The 19,540-nt window shown below is 44.3% G+C and overlaps 1 protein-coding gene across 1 annotated transcript in view; it reads left to right on the top strand.

Moving 5' to 3' along the window:
* CTR9 (CTR9 homolog, Paf1/RNA polymerase II complex component) overlaps positions 1-9,655 on the top strand; it is a 33,779-nt gene extending 24,124 nt beyond the window's left edge. Inside the window, exons 16-25 of the mRNA XM_038569042.1 lie at positions 121-269; positions 1,969-2,085; positions 2,277-2,422; positions 3,351-3,422; positions 3,898-4,033; positions 4,187-4,333; positions 4,752-4,909; positions 5,587-5,683; positions 5,910-6,022; positions 8,580-9,655. Coding sequence (XP_038424970.1) covers positions 121-269; positions 1,969-2,085; positions 2,277-2,422; positions 3,351-3,422; positions 3,898-4,033; positions 4,187-4,333; positions 4,752-4,909; positions 5,587-5,683; positions 5,910-6,022; positions 8,580-9,006 — 1,562 coding nt within the window. The 3' untranslated portion in view covers positions 9,007-9,655. The remainder of the gene's footprint in view (positions 1-120; positions 270-1,968; positions 2,086-2,276; positions 2,423-3,350; positions 3,423-3,897; positions 4,034-4,186; positions 4,334-4,751; positions 4,910-5,586; positions 5,684-5,909; positions 6,023-8,579) is intronic.
* Positions 9,656-19,540: the final 9,885 nt, after the last annotated feature.

Genomic DNA, 19,540 nt, shown 5'->3' on the forward strand with positions numbered 1-19,540 from the left:
AATGTTTGTAGATTGTAATTTCTCCCTAAAAGTAATAATATAGTTGTTCTAAAATAGGACTTTTAGTTTTTCTGGCTACAATTAGAAAATTCTCAAATGTGAACCTTTTTATAATTTTAGGAGCTGTTTTGGCCCACAAAGGATATTTTCGTGAAGCTCGTGATGTATTTGCCCAAGTAAGAGAAGCAACAGCAGATATCAGTGATGTGTGGTTAAACCTAGCACACATCTACGTGGAACAGAAGCAATATATTAGTGCCGTTCAGATGGTAATATCTTTCAAGATATTTTTGTATTATGTTCATTGTTGAACAAATGTTTTCTTAACTATTCTGGCCCTGTCATGGAACTGGGTGCTATGTCTTGTGGTACTGTGTCTATTCAGAGACTTATAATCGTATAATGTTAAGGCCAATCTTCAGTGTCTAGAGACATGAGTCCTGGTTCACCCTTAACCGCATGCCTTGGGCAAGGGATATCCTCTCTGATCCATTTTCCCCATTTATAAAATGGAGATCATAAACTCACAGAATTGTGTGAGGATCCAGTATGAAAAGTACTGGATACCATACTTGGCACAAACATGCCTAGTATATCAGTAAGTACCCAGAAGATAGGAGGATTTAATATTTGTTTGCTTGTCTTAGACTCATCTTTCTTCGATGGGAGAACTGAGTTTCAGAAAGGTTAAATGACATTTTGGAAAGAAAGAAAAAACTCCATGAGGATTAGTTTTCATCACTATAGAATTTTGTTAGGCTTTTCCTATTTGTGGAGTGCTTGAATTTGCAGTAGAATAAAGTCATATTTAGCATCTAGGAGTGCCTGGTTGTCTCAGTTGGTAGATCTCAGTGTCGTGAGTTTAAAATATTTTAAAAAATGATATTTAGCATCTATAGCATATTAGAAAGTAAAGCAGTTCTTAGACTCTATGGGAAATTAGTATGGTCGGGAAAAACAAGGTTCTTAGCAGAAGTACAAGACAATTGCAGTCCGTCCAGGTTCCTGGAAGTGGCTAACCTATTTTCTAGGAAGGGTGGGTATTACCAAAATCATATATTTGAAAGGTACTAGTTAGAAGGATTTATGGAATCCAGACTGCATATGGTAGCTCAGGTTGTTTTTGGAGGTGGGCCTTCCTGATCTGCCAAATGATAATGTGGCCTTTAAAAAATGCAAATTGATTACTAGGGATACTCAAGGGGAAACTCTAACTACCTTCCATGAAAAAGATCTCACCGATGACAAGATAGGTTCCATGGTCAAAAAGTAGAGTATTCATGACAAAATTGGCACTAGTGTTGTTATATGTTGGTTTTACCAAGAAGTTAACCAGACGGGATCCCTGGGTGGCGCAGCGGTTTGGCGCCTGCCTTTGGCCCAGGGCGCTATCCTGGAGACCCGGGATCGAATCCCACGTCGGGCTCCGGTGCATGGAGCCTGCTTCTCCCTCTGCCTGTGTCTCTGCGCCTCTCTCTCTCTCTCTGTGACTATCATAAATAAATGAAAATTAAAAAAAAAATTAAAAAAAAAAAAAGTTAACCAGAACTGTGAGATTCACATGCTCATTGCCAGTAGGTTCCACCGATCCTAAAGAAGGATGGTAGAGAATATATCCCAAAGGAGTAAGGTGTGTGACTTTTAATAAGTTGTCAATAAGCTGATTCTGGATAGCATTGCTAGAGAGAGATAAAAAAGGCCATCCAGTCTATTTATCCTTTCAGTGCTGGTCTGAGTTTCAAATGGAAAAACTATTTTGAGTATCTAGTCTTGGGGGATTTTTTTGAATTAGATTTTCATGTTGTAGAAATGTATCCTGGTGAATGTCAAAAATCATTCTCAAATTATTCTTTAAAATTAACCATTCAAAGGGTAAAACACCTTTTAAAATCGCTTAAAATCTTGTTACATGATCACAATGTCGTTTAATCCCTATTGTATTTTATCTGACTTTTTCTTTTATTATAGTATGAAAACTGCCTCAGAAAGTTCTATAAGCATCAGAACACGGAAGTTGTGCTATATTTGGCCCGGGCCCTCTTCAAGTGTGGCAAGTTACAGGAATGCAAACAGACTTTGCTAAAGGTAAAAAGGAAAACTCGTTTTTCTCATGTAATTCTCTACTGCATTGTATTTTTTTTTTTAATTCTATTTCATGCGTTCATGTACCTAACAATCTATTTGGCTAAAATCTTTTTCATGTTATTAGATTATATGAAATATTTGTTTTGTTTCTTTTTTTTTTTTTTTTTTTTTGTTTTGTTTCTTATTTATAGGCTAGACATGTGGCACCCAGTGATACAGTACTTATGTTTAATGTGGCCTTGGTCCTGCAAAGATTAGCTACCTCTGTTCTAAAGGATGAAAAGAGTAATCTGAAGGAAGTACTTAATGCTGTGAAAGAACTGGAGCTTGCACATAGGTAAAGATTTTGTGGAAACAACTTTTGAAATGCTTTGTTTCTGTAAATCCATTTGTCTCAAAAGGTGCTGAAAATCACTTCCTTCAAGAGAATCTTTTTTATTAAGAACCCTTCCAGTGATTTTTAAGCCAAAGTGGACAGTTGCCACCAGGTGGCGCCAAACTGTGGCCAAGATCCTGCCAGATTTAGATCCTGTAGCCTCCCCTAGAACTAGTTGGCTAGCTTTGCAAGCTTGCCCTAGATTTTCATAATCTGACAATAAAATGACCCAGCATTTTACACAATTGAAATTTTTAGACTCCACTTATGTTGGTTTTATTACTTAATACTGTTATGTCTTTCATGGGATATTAATTTTCATTGGGCTAAGATTATTAAGGCCTGGCCTCTTAAATATTGAATAGGTTTATTCATCTTAGCTCTAAATTTATGTATAGGATTTATTTGGTAATTTCAGTATGTGGTGAAATCAAAGCCTGACATCTCTTCAGGTTTTGTCCAACTATAATTAAGTTCTTACATAAGCATTTCTTGCCTTGCCTGATACATTGGTTCTGTCTTCATGGCCTACACCTCCTAACCTCCATGCTGACATATTTAGTAAATACAGTGTTTAGTAAATCTTTGTTGCTTGAGGTTATTTTTGGTTATTTATGAATTTATTGATGATATTAATATGAGTACTTAACTTTGTGAACTTTTTTTTATTAAACATATTGAGTGTTATTGATGAGTCTTTTTCTCAGTGTGTTTCATATATAATTTTATTGAAATGATAGCCTTTCATGTATCCGTTAGGTTCATGTAAGTCAGTCAATATATAAACCTAGTCTCAGACTATTTTTATAGAGTGGATTAAAAATGTAAAGGGCCTATTTCATTAGAATTTTTTTTTAAATGAACTGTTTTATTTTCTCATTCCATTTAGATATTTCAGTTACTTGAGTAAAGTGGGAGATAAAATGAGATTCGATTTGGCCCTTGCTGCTACAGAAGCCAGGTAATGTTACTACTTATGGCAGGTGACTGGGTGAGGCAATGTGGTACCTATGTGCACTGGGTGGCCTTCCAGGGGTCAGTGTTTCCCACTCCTGTGCATCTCCCCAGCCTGATACAAGGCTTTTTTCTGAGAGCCCTTCCAGGGAATATGACAAAATCAGTGTAGTACAAGTATTTAAGTTGTATGGAGAAAATACTTTTCTATCTATTCTGGTTCTTTGAGTCCCATGTGAAGATAATGTTGAAAATCTTTACATCTATGCTTGGAGAGGACACTTATAATTTGGAAAGTTACTATAGTTTGACAGTATTGACTTTTGAGAAACTAAGTTAATTTTGCTAATTAAAATATCTCTTAGATATCAACTAATGATCTTCAGACTTTTCAGTTTGTGTAAGGAAAACAGATGTTCTGAGGTTTTGAACAAAAAGTGGACTAACTGCATTCATGTTTCTCTATATCTACAATGTTATAGGCAGTGCTCTGACTTGTTGAGCCAGGCCCAGTACCATGTGGCTCGGGCACGTAAACAAGATGAAGAAGAAAGGGAGTTACGGGCCAAACAAGAGCAAGAAAAGGAACTGTTAAGGCAGAAACTTCTTAAAGAACAGGTATTTGTTGTGTTTTCAGTTATACTAGAACTAAAGAATTATGTGCATACATGCCCCTTGTATGCTAAAAAAGAAGTTGTTCTGATGGTAGTCATGATATTTTGTCAACAGAACATTTTGATACAGTTTTTTTCTACTCTTTTTTCCTCATAGGAAGAGAAACGTCTCAGAGAAAAGGAAGAGCAAAAGAAACTTTTGGAACAGCGGGCCCAGTATGTAGAGAAGACCAAAAACATTCTTATGTTTACTGGAGAGACTGAAGCAACAAAAGAAAAGAAAAGAGGTGGTGGTGGTGGACGGGTAAGATAGAACTCCTGCTAATACTGATGGCCCCAGTCCCTGTCATTTGACTCTCAGAAGTAAATATAATCGGCTGTATTTACACAGTGCTTGGTTCTTAAGTTTGACTTCCTCCTTTGTTAAGAGACAGTCTTCCAGCACGGTGTTTTCAGTGGTATCCAGTATTTAGAAATGCATTCCAATGTCGGTCCCATATGCTGTACCTTGTAGTGGCCTAGGTAGCTGATGATTTTTGACATTAGGGTGATTCATCCTAATTAGAAGTCTTTAACATTGGGCCTCATCAAGCACCCCTTCCTTTGGACTTTATAAAAGGAAAAAAAAAAAAAAAGATCCTTCATTTGTCAAATGACTGATAGGATCTGGCCTCATTCCACCAGCTAGGAGAAAACTGATTGTAGTCTTGTTTGGTTTTCAGCGTTCTAAAAAGGGAGGAGAGTTTGACGAATTTGTCAATGATGATACGGACGATGACCTGCCTATATCCAAAAAGAAGAAGAGAAGAAAGGGCAGTGGTAGTGAACAAGAAGGCGAAGAAGAGGAGGGTGGTGAGAGAAAGAAGAAAAAGAGGAGAAGGTATTATTAGTGTGTTGTGAAGGGCCTTACAAAGGTGACAAATGACCTTTCACCTTCTGAATCTTTCTTGTATTAGAATTTGCCTGTGAATCTTCCCCTTCCCATTTGCTGTTAAGATAAGTGGTATCCTGCCCGTCTGTCACCTTGAGGTGCCCCTGAGCTGTCCTGTTCGTCTCTCGTCCAGGAATCTCCAGTCAGCTGTCTTAGCAAGGCTGTTCTTCCCAGTCCTTGGCCACCTTTCCTTGGGGGAGAACCTAATGAATTCATTCAGACACAGACCTGTGGGATGGAAGCTATGATAGGACATTAGTAGGCCTGGAATGAGTAGCTGGGAAGAAAGGAGAGGAAGGATGTAAGGTCTGAGGCCTGGGTCTTCTGTCACAGTCTCTGTGCCTCCACCAAGTACAAGATTCAAGCTTATCTTAGATTAATAAGAGGACTTAACAGAGACTTAATTATTTGGTAGACATCACGTAAATCCATGGTTTTTGCAGATTCCTGAACTGTGTGTAGCAGTTGTAAATTAGGGCCTCTGCTCTTGAGGAGTGGACAGTATGGTTGAAGAGGGTATCTACTCTGAGTAGTGTTCAAAATGAATATATGTTGATGACAAAGTAGTCTTAGGCTTTCTATGTATGAGTGGATCTTGACAGACTTTCTCTTGTCCACTATGTAAGACCTCCAAAGGGAGAAGAAGGATCTGATGATGATGAAACAGAAAATGGCCCAAAACCGAAAAAGCGCCGTACCCCGAGAGCGGAGAAGAAGAAGGCTGTAAGTTTATAATACTGTGGTTTTCATTCCCGTCGTAGGCAGGAGGGGCTACACTGTACCAGAATACATTCTTTCCCTACAGTTTCTTCAAGCACAAATGCTTCTTTTTGAAGTGTATTTGTTGCTATTTGATTGTTATCATTACACTGCAAACTTAGTTAACAGGATGTCCTAATGTAACCTAAAAGTCTTGAATAATCTGTTATGTTTGGTCTTCTTTCTTTAGCCCAAGCCAGAACGTCTGCCTCCTTCAATGAAGGGCAAAATAAAATCGAAAGCCATAATATCATCAAGTGATGATTCTTCAGACGAAGATAAACTTAAAATTGCCGATGAAGGGTAGGAATTGTTTCCTTAGTGTACTTTTCTAATGAAAGATAAGAGTGGTCACTGTGCCATAATGACTTCTTTTCAGCCTCTTAGAATGTCAAAGCTGGGGATGCCTGGATGGCTCAGTGGTTAAGTATCTGCCTTCAGTCGGGTTGTGATCCCGGGGTCCTGGGATTGAGTCCCGTGTCAGGCTCCTTTGCTCAGCGGGGAGCCTGCTTCTCCCTCTGCCTGCCACTTACCCTACTTGCCTGCTTACCTCTCTCTCTCTCTGATAAATATATAGAATCTTTAAAAAATATATATCATAGCTGGAAGAAACCTAAGCACACATCTTATTCAAACCCTGTCATTTTCTCCTGTCATGTTTGTCCCTCAGAGAAGAAAACCTATTTTGAAATATTTTATTTGTGGGTATTATGTGAAATTTCTTGGATAGCATCCATCTATTTTTTTTAGTAGTGAAACTTTATTATATTTTATTGTTATTATTATTTTTTGCTGTTTTTTTATTATTTAAATTGTAGGGAGTTAACATACAGTGCAATATTGGTTTCTGGAGTAGAATTCAGTGATTCATCGCTTACATACAACACCCAGTGCTCATTACAAGTGCACTCCTTAATACCCATCACCCATCTAGCCCATCCCCCATCAACCTCCTTCCATCAACCCTCAATTTGTTCTCTGTTGTTAAGAGTGTCTTATGGCTTGTTTCCTTCTCTCCTTTTTTTCTTTTCCTCCTTCCCATATGTTCATCTGTTTTCTTTCTTAAATGTCACATATGAGTGAGATCATATGGTATTTGTCTTTCTCTGATTGACTTATTTCACAGCCTAATATACTCTAGCTCTGGCTGGCATCCTTTTTTTTTTTTTTTTTCCGGATGGCATCTTTCTAAATGGAGTGTATCACTCTGGTATACTACCAGACTGGCTAAAACTGTTATGAATAGCCTGATCCTGGTCACATGGAGATAGGATTTTCTTGACCGTGTCCTTCATTGTCAGGCAATGGTGACTCAGCTCTGCCTGCTTCGTGAAGGGCTTATCCTAGACTGCTTTTCTAGTACTCTCCTTTAGCTCATGGCACACCTGGAAAAGCAGTATTTGGTTTTACTTGTCCTAAACTTGACCCTCAAGCTGGAGGTTCTTCCCAATGTGGATTCACAGACTGGGACTCAGTGCTGTACCACATGGTATATTTATTATTTATATATATTCCAATGGCTGTCATTTCATTCATTCCACGGTCATTTGAGCATACACTAAGAATTCCATGAGACAGTGTGCTGAGTGCTGAGGATACAGAGGAAAGAGTCATAGCTCTGCCCTTAAGGAGTTTATGCTTTAGAGGCAATGGAGAACAACAGATAAACCAAAAACATTATCGTTGGATAAGTGTTATCACTTACGGTTTCATTTATTACTCTCTGGAGACTATACCTATTCTGGAGCTGAGGGTAGGGTTGTAAGAGACATGCTTTGTAAAAGACTGTTTGAGTTGAGTCTTGGAAAAATGGAGTCCTAGCTGGTTAGAGGTGAGCAAGTAGCATGTCGAAGGAGCTAAGGGTGCTAGTGGGGGTGCAGCCTCACAGGTAGTGATCTCTAGGGAACCATCTATAAAGACTTGTAGTTCCCTTTTTTCTGAAGATGCTGGCTGACACACATTTGGGTTGCCTTGCCCTTGCCCGTGCTGTCACCCTGGCCAGTGTTGAGAGGCAGAGCAGAGCAAGAAATATGTGGTTTTAGAATGGGTGTCATTAAAACATGTAGGCAGAAGGGTCTATGTTAGAGGCTGAGTTACTGCTAAACTATATCCAAGGTCAAGACCAAGTTGATTTGAGCCACTTATATCATCAGTTAAACTTGGTCCTGACCATCACAAAGTGTTTAATTTTGGCCATGTAGAATGATAGGAATTGGATCCCAGGAGGCCACTGGCCTTTAGTATATACATGGGCAGAGGGGAGCTCAGCAAAAGGAAGCAAGCTACACAAGGCTTTTAGTTGTGGCTTGTTCTCTTGAGTAAGCCCTGTCCTGGAGTAGGGCACTAGTGCAGCAGCAAATCGTGGATAGAAAAGGTGCCTTTGCTCTTCAGGTATCTGATGGGACAGGGAAGAGTCAGTCCTATTCATCCAGCCTCAGGAGAGGGTTTATTCTTCAGAGTCTTCTACAGCCACGCAAGACCCTGATTTCACCTCTGCTGCTATGAATTTGTGTATAAAAATAAATGTATCCCTTCCTTTTCATCATTTTATGTATGAAACTGAGAAGTGCTTCATTCTGATGAGAGGTGCCTGATATAACCCAGTGAGAGTCCTCCTTGACTGTTTAAATGCTGTGGTATAATCAAAGTGCCTTGTTTTCTTTGTCGTTTAATCCTTTTTTTTATTGTGGAATAGATTGGATTTACAAAACAGTACACTTGGCAAATATCATAAAATGAATACCTGTGTAAACAATATCCAGGTCAAGAAATAGGACATTAAATGCCCTGACTTTTTAAAAGCATTCTCTGCTCATCGAGGCTCCCATTGGCCAGTCTAACCAGTGCTTCTCTTTGCCAGACATCACCGCAACAGCAACAGCAACAGTGACTCGGACGAGGGAGAGCGGCGGAAGAAACACGCCTCTTCGGAGAGCGATTCTGATGAGAACCAAAATAAGTCTGGCAGCGAGGCCGGCAGTCCCCGGAGGCCCCGCAGACAGGAGTCAGATGAGGATTCAGACAGTGACCAGCCATCCAGAAAGAGAAGGCCCTCAGGTTCTGAACAGTCTGACAATGAGTCTGTGCAGTCCGGGAGAAGCCGCTCTGGAGGTTCCGACATGGACTCTCGCCCTGCTTCTCCGAGTGCCGAGTCAGAGCACGATTCCGAGAGAGGCTCTGATAACGAGGGCTCTGGCCAAGGCTCTGGGAATGAATCCGAACCAGAGGGATCCAACAATGAGGCCTCGGATCGGGGCTCAGAACGTGGGTCAGATGAGAGCGACTAGGTTTTATTTCATAAATAAGCTTCATCTCTGGAGGAAACTTTTTTAATATATGAAAGCTGTGACTAAAAAAAAAAAGTTTAGTCAAACAATTGTGAAATTTTTCCTAAGGCAGTTTTTTTTTCTACCCATTTGTATATTACTAAACCCCAAGAGATATTTCCTGTGCTAGAGTCCAATATTTGAGTCTCTTGAGCAAATGAAGAACGTGACTATTCTTCAGTATGGTACAATTCCACCTGTCATATGTGAAAACTGCAGTAAAAATAAACCCAGATGCTAAATCATTCCTACAGAGGTTTGACTGAAACTGGCAGACGTCTCATCATCTTTGTATGTTAAGCAGCATACTGTTTTGATTTTTATTGCAATCTTTTACCAAGTGGTGCAAGAAACTTGGTTTTCATGTTTTTGTTCATTTGAAGTTTAGATTGAGAATATTTTTATTTTCTGGAGAAAGATATCTACTGTATAATTGCACCAAAGTACGAGTGGAAGGAAGGTTTTCTTCAGTAGTGTAATACTGCAGCCATGTAGATAAAATCACAAATATATAATTTGTTAGGTCAAATAAAATGTGGAAAAATGCTTTTCTGTTAGTAGAATGCAAAGACCTACATAAGCCACACAATAAAATTCTTTTACCAACTTTTATGGGTAACATGTCATTTTTATTTGCTCAGTATATTTCTTTATGAAAATTTACAATTAGTAAACTATGCAAATATTTGGAAGAATCTGAACTAAGCTGAGGTTGTTTATTTTTTTTTTGAGGTTGTTTACTTAAAACTTTCATCATTTTTTAAAAGGTTTTATTTTTAAGTAACCTCTAAGCCCAATGTGGGTCTCAAACTTAGAACCCCAAGATCAAGTCTTACGCTTTACTGACTGAGCTAGCCAGGCACCCCAAAACCTTGATAATTTTTTATAGATTTGTGGAGTTTAAGACACAAACTGGTATGTATTTTTATTTTCAGTAATCCAGTGATTAATGATTTATGAGTAACATTTTTATGTTGCATTTTATGGCGTATAAAAAAGCTTTAATTAATTTAGGGGCACCTGAGTGGCTCAGTTGGTTAAGCGTCCAACTCTTATTTTGGCTCAGCTCACGATCTCAGGGTCGTGAGATCAAGCTCCACATCGGACTCTGCGCTGGGCATGGAGCCTGCTTAAGATTCTCTCTCCCTCTCTTTTTACTTCCTTTGTGCTTTCTCTCTACAAATAAATAAAACCTTTACAAAAAAAAAAGTTGTATTTAGTCAACAAGTATCATGGTTACAACAAGAGTAATGTTTGCACAGGTAGTGAGTGCAGAAGGGAGGATAAAATCAAAGCAAGGTTTCCTGAAGGACGGGAGACCTGCGATGACTCAAGGGACAGGACAAGTAGAGAGTCAAGGGAGGGCGTCTGAGGCTGTGGGAGGCGCGTGTGCAACTCAACTAGAACGTAAGAGGCAATATGAATCTGCCTTTGAAGGACGAAGAGCCTGAGATTCAGAAGTTAACGCAGCTAGTGAAAGGGGAGATTCGAACTAGAATCCAGGCCTCTGCTCTTTCCATTATGTCACGTATAACTTGAGGTGATCTACTTAATCCCCAAGTGACAAAAATCTAAGTTAAAGAACATTTCCAAAAAAAAAATAACATTTCCCAACAGATGACTCAACATCAAGCAGTAACTAAAGTATGTTGGTAGAAGGTCCTTTGGGCAGCTATTTATGAAGGAGGGATTGAGCATCATGCTGCTTCCCTGCTTCAGGTTTTGGCTACAAAGGTGTTTAGTCCATGTCCTGATTTGTAATTTTGGTCAGTGCCACCTCAAAACGGGCATTTCCTCCAGGTGGGCCTCAGGTTAGCAGAGCAGCAGTGTTCTCCCCTGGCCATGGGTCCCACGTCAGAAGCCACTGCGAGGTTTCTTCTGGCTTGACTCCCCTCTAGCCACAGTTTGGAGCCTGGAGATGACAGAAATGATCAAGAATTGGGAAATGCCCCTGAGGAAGGGGAAAGCCCTTCCGACAAAAATAGCCTTTGGTCTGCTGCCACCCGCTGCCCTCAGGAACTCATGGTCCTGGAGGCCGTGTGCTAGGATCAGCCTTCAATTTCTTTCCTTCCCTTTTTTTTTTCAAAGTATAATTGACATTTTTTTATTTCTTTCAAATGTACAGCATAATGGTTTGATATTTGTATATATTGCAAAATAATCACATTTCTCGTTAACATCCATCACCACACATAATGACAAAAATGGAAAACAGTATGGAAGTTCCTCAAAAAAAAAAAAAAAAAAAAAAAAAAGAACTAATAGGGACACCTGGGTGACTGACTCAGTGGTTGAGCATCTGCCTCTGGCTCAGGGAGTTGATCCTGGGGTCTGGGGATCAAGTCCCACGTCGGGCTCCCTGCGTGGAGCCTGCTTCTCCCTCTGCCTGGGTCTCTGCCTCCCTCTCTCTCTCTCTCTCTGTCTCTCATGAATAAAATCTTTAAAAAAAAAAAAGTAAGATGCCAGGCAGCTGGAGCCAGGCGCAGTGCGGAGATGGCTTCCACGGCCTCCCTGCCTGAGTGCAGCTCCGTTGGCCCCCAGAGAGTGGCCAGGCTGAGGGCCTGAACCAGCAAACCCGCCTCTTTCACAGAAAGACGGGTGTTTTCAGTGTGCTGTCTACGCAGTGGCCGAACGGCTCTGAAGCTCCCAGCCCGGCCGGACCCAGGACCGCAAGGCCCCAGGCGCCCAGTGCTGCGTCCCCTGGGATACAGGCACAAAAACAGGGTCACCGTAAAACCCCGGGCACCAGGTGTGTGTAGCAGGTCCTCTCTGGGGAGCACAGCAGAGGGGCGATGTGGAGATGGTGCCCAAAGACGCCCCGGGGGAGGGCAGAAGGCGCCTGCCAGGGTCAGGCCAGAGTGTCCCAGCAGGCCCCTGCCCCCTGCCCCCCCTGCCCCCCTGCCCCCTGCCCCCACCCTCCAAGCCCCCCTGCCACCCTGCCCCCCCTGCACCCACCCCCAGCCCCCCCACCCCCGTTGGGCCCTTTAAGTTGAGCAATGAGCTTCTTTCCCAGAAAGACTGAGCACTTTTCGAACCTGCTGCTGCGCGGAGGTGGGGCCCGGGGAGGGGGCCCAGGAGCCGGTCCTGTGTGCCGAGCCCAGGCATGTGCTGCGCTTGAGCCTCGGGGCCTCAGAACCAGCTGTCTGGGGGCTGCCTTTCCGGAGCGAGTTTCAAAGTTAGGGTGCCAAGTCCTCAGGGAGAAGCTCTGGGTTCCTGAGTTCCCTCCCAACTGTGGGCTGCTGTCCAGGGGTGGGGGTGACGGGTGGGGCAGGGGTGGGGAGGGATTAACGGTGAGGTGCTTTCTCGGCCTTTCCTACCCGTTTTGATGTGATTTTTCTTCTGGATGTGAAGGAGTCGTTCTGCTGGTTTGGGTCTTTCTCCCCTAGAAATGGTTCCATGGGTGACCGTAGATTCCTCGGGCCCAAGGGGGCAGGTGGGTCCAGGACCCTGCCGTGTCGCCGTCTTGAATGGGAGCCCCAGCCCCCCACTTAGTGGGGTGTGGGTCCGCAGGAGAGGCCCACCGAGTGGTTGGTTTTGAGCGGGACACGGGAACCCAGGTGTCCCCGAGGGAATCTCGCCTTGTGACGCTGACACGCCAGGTGACCCTGAGCAAATTGCTTCCTAGTCAGGCCGCTCTCCCTTCTGTAAAACAAGCCACTTCTACATCGTGAGGTTTTTCTTTTCTGTTTTTTTTTTTTTTTTTTTTTTTTTAAAGATTGATTTATTTTAGAGAGAGCACGTGGTGGGAGGGGGAGAGGGAGAGAGAGAATCTCAGGCAGGCTCCCTGCCCAGTGCTCACGGCCGGTGCCCCAACGGGGGGCTTGAACTCACGACCCTGAGACCATAACCCGAGGTGAAATCAAGAGTCGGACTCCTGGGCAGCCCCGGTGGCCCAGCGATTTAGCGCCTGCCCTGGGCCCAGGGTGTGATCCTGGAGGCCCGGGATCGAGTCCCACGTCGGGGCCCCCGCATGGGGCCTGCTTCTCCCTCTGCCTGTGTCTCTGCCTCTCTCTCTCTCTCCCTCTCTCTCTGTGACTCTTGTGAATAAACAAAATCTTAAAAATAAATAAATAAATAAAATTTTGTTTCGATCTAGGCAAGAAAACCCCCTTTCCTCTACCGAAATTGCTCGTTTTAAAGCCGAGTTTTCCTAGGCGGGCAATCCCTCCCTTGCCGCCAAAGGCTGCACCTACCTGCTGTAGGATTCGGACGGCGGCTCCGCGATGAGCCTGTGATGGACTCGCCGCACAGTCCTCCTCCCGGGACGGAACCGGGCCGACTGCCTGGCCCCGTTTGCCGAGCTCGGTGATGCTTGTCTGATGTTTAGACGGAGTGGGGTCTAGGTCGGTTACACTTTCATCGATCATTCTTGAAACAAGTTCTTGCTTCTGCCCAATTCCTCTGGAGAAAAATATTTTTGTACAGGTTTTATTTATTTATTTGAGAGAGAGAGAGAGAGAGCACGAGCAGGGGGAGAGGCGGAGGGAGAGGGGAGCTGAGGGTGGAGCCTGATGCAGGGCTTGAGTCCAGGACCCTGAGATCATGACCTGAGCTGAAATCAGGAGTTGGACACTTAACCAACTGAGCCACCCAGGCGGCCCCTGGAGAAAAATATTTTTAATCTCCAGGAAATGTTGACTTTCCTGGAGCTTTCTAAGTTTCCCTTGTTTCGATTCCACTGACAAAGAATTTCTTCCCTGGGAGAGTAAGTACCCAATAGAGTCAAGATAGACCTTTTAAAGGAGACTAGTATCTGCTTCTAAAACCAGAATTTGGAGCACAGGGGCCCCTGGGTGGCTCAGTCGGTTAAACATCTGCCTCCAGCTCAGGTAGGTCATGGTCCCAGGGTCCCGGGATTGAGCCCCACACCAGGCTCCCTGCTCAGTGGGGAGCCTGCTTCTCCCTCTCCCTCTGCTGCCCTCCCCCCCTGCTTGTGTGCTCTCTCTCTAATAAATGAATAAGTAATCTTTAAAAAAAAGAAAGAAAAAGAACTTGGAGCACAACCCAGTGTGGTTTTTTTCCCTAAAGGTAGTTTCTGATGCTTTGGTCTTTGGGAGTTGTTAGTGTTGCACATGGCCATTGTAATGCTTGCCCTGCATCCTCAGGAGCCCAGGGGAGGGTAGATGCTACTGGCAAATCAAGTTCATCGGTCCATCCACTGACTTGGGAGGAGCAAATCAGGAGACTGCAGCCTGTCATCAGGGCCTCACGTGGCATCAGGCCCTGGCTTCTAGCCCGGCTCTGACACACTGGTGTGACGAAGCACTTCCCTTTTCGGCCTCAGTATCCCTATCTATAAAATAAGGTTGTTTGAGATCCTTTTAAGTTAAACACTCCGAGGTCATTGCAGAGACTTTTGTCCAGACTGTCCTGTCTACCACAACTGCCTGAGTAACTTCAGGTCTTTCTGTTCCAAGAAATTGGAAACCATGCCTGCTATTTCAAGCCTAATTTTTCCATAGATACAGATAGATTTTATTTTTTTGCCTATGAAATATATATATATATATATATTCATTCTTGATTTTTGCTTTTATTTGTTCTATTTACTACAGCCAAAATGTGTTTTATAACATTTGTCATTCTGAACACATTGAGTTGTAGAAAATATCTTGACTTTTTGGCATTTTCCTTGACCTGGCTCATCTATTCTAGATCGCCACTACCGCAGCACTGGAAGGGCAACTTTGTGCTTGTTCATGTGGTCCACAGCTAAGTAGTGAAGAGAACACTTAATGAGTGCAAGACATCGGGGCTGGATTTTGAGGTGTCTTATCCAGAAGTCACTAAATTCGTGAATTCACCTTCTTGTGGGTCCTGGCTCCCAAATCTCTAATCCAGTGTGTTCCCCAGCAAGTTTTCCCTGCAACACTAGTCCCAAGAGAGACTCCTTAAAGAAGAATTCTATAGCCAAATAAGTTAGGAAAATGCTGAATTCTATATTCCTTTGCAGTTAGGATGCTTTCAGTGATAAACCACAGGAAACGATATTTCAAATGGATTTAATAATAAAGATTATTGTGTCTTGTGCTGGACATCTGAGGGTGGGAGGAGGAAGGGACACTTCAATCAGGAGACAGTATTGTCAAAAACCCAAGCTTCATTCACTCATTTTATCGCACATACAGAAGAAGGTGTAATGTAGTAAATATGACCGTAGTACAAATACCTCTGCCCCTACCAGAGGCTGCCTGCGTACCCCTTCTCAGCTGCTCTCCATCCCACATGTGATACTTCTAAGAGAGGAATTTTACCCCCTTTTTGATGATCCAAGGTCCATATTTCAAATACTTGTTATTGTCGTGTGCTCCTACAGTAAGTGAGGTCAAACAGCCTCCTCACTTTTGCCCTGAACGACCTCAGACTATATATATATATATTTTTTTTTTAAGATTTTATTTATTTATTCATGAGAGACACAGAGAGAGAGATATAGGCAGAGATACAAGCAGTCTCCATGCAGGGAGCCCGATGCGGGACCCGATCCTGGGACCTCAGGATCACACCCTGGGCCTAAGGCAGGCGCTAATCCACTGAGCCACCCAGGGATCCCCTGACCTCAGACTATATTGATTGAAGTAATCTCTTCATATGTCCCCACTAGTGAGTGAACCTGAGGACAGGAATTCTGTTTTCTTTCATCTATTTTCCAAGAGCCAAACATAAGGCTTTATATTTTGTTCCTCCTTTCTTTTTTAAAAGATTTTATTTATTTGAGAGAAAGAGAGCACAAGTGGGGTGTGGGGGAGGGAGGAGCGGGGGTAGAGGGAGAGGTGGGAGGATAGGGAGAAGCAGACTCCCCACAGAGCAGGGAGCCTAAGCAGGGCTCTATCCCAGGACCCTGGGATCATGACCCGAGCTGAAGGCAGACGCTTAGCTGACTGAGCCACCAGGAGTCCCTCTACTTTGTTCTTAACATTGAATCTCTTATCTAGAAATGGATGTTGGGGGAAAGGACTGGGCTCTGCTCGGGGTCTCTGGTAGCTCCTTTACTTCTCCCCTACAAGAGTTTCAACAAAATCATCTTGTTGGCGTCGTGTTTACATTGGGCCTGTGGGTGCAGCCCGGGGCCCCCTCGCAGGCGCGCTGCCCACGTCTCTGGGCGTCTGTACATTGTTAAAGTGATGGTTCCTTAGAAATCCTTCTTGCTGCTCAACAGATACTCTTCTCAGCTTTTGTAAGAGTGAAGGTACTGAGTGTTCGTCAAGCTACTGAAAGATCACTACTCTTTTTTTTTTTTAAGATTTTATTTATTTATTCATAGAGACACACACAGAGAGAGAGGCAGAGACACAGGCAGAGGGAGAAGCAGGCTCCACGCAAAGAGCCCGACGCGGGACTCGATCCAGGGTCTCCAGGATCACGCCCTGGGCTGCAGGCGGCGCTAAACCGCTGAGCCACGGGGGCGGCCCAAGATCACTTCTCTTGAGCCTGGTCCTAATAAAGGAAGCTGTGAGTTGGTGTCTAGTGCTGGGTCTCTAGACGGGCCGGGTTAATCTAAGTAGGTGAAGCGTCTCCGATAACATCTGCTCCGTGAGAGGCATCGGCGCCAACACCGTTGTTCTCTCCTGGGCTGTTTGGTTCTTCGGGACAATGCTGCTTTGATTTCTCCAATGGGGGCTCCTGCTCCAAGTTCCTTAGCTGGAGAGAAGCGGAGACTTCATTTCCTGCCCTCACCCGCTGCTGGACTGTCCTGGCCCGCTTGTGTGTAGACTCATTCCTCCCTCCCTCTCCTCCTGCTACTTCCAACTTGAGGTGGCGGCGGAAGCGAAGTGAAGGCGCTCTCTTGGACCAAGGACGTGTGGCAAGGGAGCATCACCATAATCCTTGACCTTGAGCAATGAAGTAAGGGTTGAATGCTGGGGTAGGCTCCCTGCAGCACTTGCAGGCCTCTTCTCCGTCTACCCTCAACACTTTGGCCTCAGAATCGTGCGCACCCTTCCTCTGCATGGCCCACAGAAGTCACAGAGTTCAGGTTTTCACCCCTCTGATCCTCCAGGAAGACTCAGGAACTCTTCCTGCTGGAATCTCACATCGCAAACAGCTGATCTTGTCCAAAACCTCTATTTGGGGCAGACTAGAGGCTCTCAGTTGTCACATGAACTGGCATGGACTCCCCTTGACTCCCAATGACATCTGTGCTGTGGCCATTGGCCCTGACATTTGTGCCCTGTCATGGGGACAGCAAGTACTTTACAGTTATTTGGCCCCAGGGAATGGGAGATGAGAATGGAGAAAGGGTTTGACCTTTGGAAAGAACTGGAACTCCATCCATAGTAAAAGGAGAGGAGTCATGTGTCCAGGCTGGGCTTTTGGAAGGTAGGGAGTCACGCGGGGATAAAATTGCTTTTCAGCGAAGTAGAAGCTGAGTCCCAGGCCACCACAACGGGGGACGCGATACAATCCTTGGTGGTCAGCAAGGGAGCCTGCATTATGTCGTGTATCAGGGCTTCTCATATTTTAACAGGCTTGCAAATCACCTAGAGATTCTGATCCGGTGGGTCTGGAGTGAGACCAAATATTTTGCAATTCTAACAAGGTCCCAGATGATGGCAAAGTTGTACGTCACGACAAGTGTACCCTTGCTGAGGGAACACCCGCAGTGTGTTCACTGGGACTGAGAGGCCCAGCAGGGGCTGTGATGTGGAGACACAGGGAGGGGAAGGGAAGAGTCAGATATGACTTAGGGATATGAAACCGTTATTTTGAAGAGCAGGAGAGTGGCATACCTGGGAGTGGTAAAGTCGGATGTTATAAACTTCTAAGGGTCTGGGTCCTCGGAAGAAAAGAGGGCAAAAGTGGTTGGAAAGTGCTGGTGGGAAGCAAGGTGTCCAGTGGCCCACCCAAGGCCTCTGGCATGAGGGGAAAGACAGCAGGGAGGTGATGGGCTCAAGGAGATGTCAGGTTTCCTTCAAAGCAAGAAGAGGACAGTAATGTTCAGAGAGAGATCGAGGATGTGGGACATTTGGTGGCGATAGACGATGGGACCCAGAGGGTCTGAAGGAAGGGTTTGAGGGAGAAGGGCTGGGGAGTTGGGACAGACCAGCAGGTATACAGAGAGGTTTAGGGGTGAGCGTGGGAGCGGGGGCCCTCGGGCTTCTAGTGGGCTGGGGTGGGGGTGAGACGTGATGGGGGCAAGGTGACCAGGGTAGGCTACAGAGAGCAAGGGTGCGGTCTCCGGCAGCTTGGGTCACGCAGGCATCCTTGGAGGGAGGAGGCTGGGGGGCACAAGAGCTACAGGGACGCTGTCCCTCCTGGACCCGGAGAATGGGGCGCCTCTTCCCGAGGGCCTGTTGCCTTGTGGCCCTGGGCAGGAAGGGTGTGGTTGTGCCCTTGTCTCCACGGCACGTCTCGTTACTGAGGGTGCTTTTTTACATCAATGTGGTTAAGCAGCGCAGTGGCCACGTTGCACTGGAAACAGGACTCCCTGCTCAGCATTTCCAAAGATGAAGCAGTAATTGTGCTTTGAGTCCCAAATGCCATGTACGCCCAGATATAAGGTGGCTTGAATTACAGGGTCGCTCACTCCATTCCCATGTGTTCTCTCACCGCTCAAAATGTTTTTGTGGTTTTTTTGAAGATTTTATTTATTTATTTATTTGAGAGAGAGAGTGTAAGCAGGTGGGGGGGGGAGCAGAGGGAGAGGGAGAAGGAGAGAAACAGTCCCCACTGAGCAGGGAGCCCGATGTGGGGCTCGATGTCACAACCCTGAGATCACGACCTGAGTCAAACCCAAGAGTCGGACACTTAACCGGCTGCACCACCCCAGCACCCTTGCTCCAAAGGTTTTTTTTAATTAACTTAAGTTCATAGACTTTTGGGATACAGGCAAAATAGTTCAGTGTCTGTTAATAATATTTAATTTATTTATTACAAACGTATATTTAAAACCGCATATAAAACAAAACATTGGCTAAGAACTAGTGCTTGGGGCACCTGGGTAGCTCAGTCGGTTGAGCATCAGGTCATGATCCCTGGGTCCTGGGATCGCGCTCCCTGCTTGGTGGAAAGTCTGCTTCTTTCCCTCTGCTATTCCCCCTGCTTGTGCTCTCTCTCTCTCTCAATCTCTCTATATCAAATAAATAAAAAATTAAAAAAAAAGAACTAATGCTTTTCTCCATTCACACTTCATAAAATAATTTTCCTCATTGTCTCTAGCCATGTTCCAAACCCTCTAATGTGGTTTTTAATAGAATGTAGCCTTCTGTTCCGTGGCATTGTTTGTGATCCGGGCCTGAGAATCTGTCTATTTTTGGCTGGAAATGTACCCCATATGTTCACTCTCATCACATTAAGATTTTTGGCCTTTCCATTTGGTAGATGTGTATTGTCCACCTCCATTTCACGTACTGATTTTTATTTATTTATTTTTTAAGATTTTATTTATTGATTAGAGAGAGAGAGAGAGAGAGAGAGAGAGTGAGAGAACATGAACGGGGAGCAGGGAGAGGGAGAAGCAGGCTCCCCGCTGAGTAGGGAGCCCATGTGGGGCTCC

Source organism: Canis lupus, chromosome 21 (genome assembly GCF_011100685.1).
Source record: "Canis lupus familiaris isolate Mischka breed German Shepherd chromosome 21, alternate assembly UU_Cfam_GSD_1.0, whole genome shotgun sequence".
In the NCBI taxonomy this organism is placed as follows: domain Eukaryota; kingdom Metazoa; phylum Chordata; class Mammalia; order Carnivora; family Canidae; genus Canis; species Canis lupus.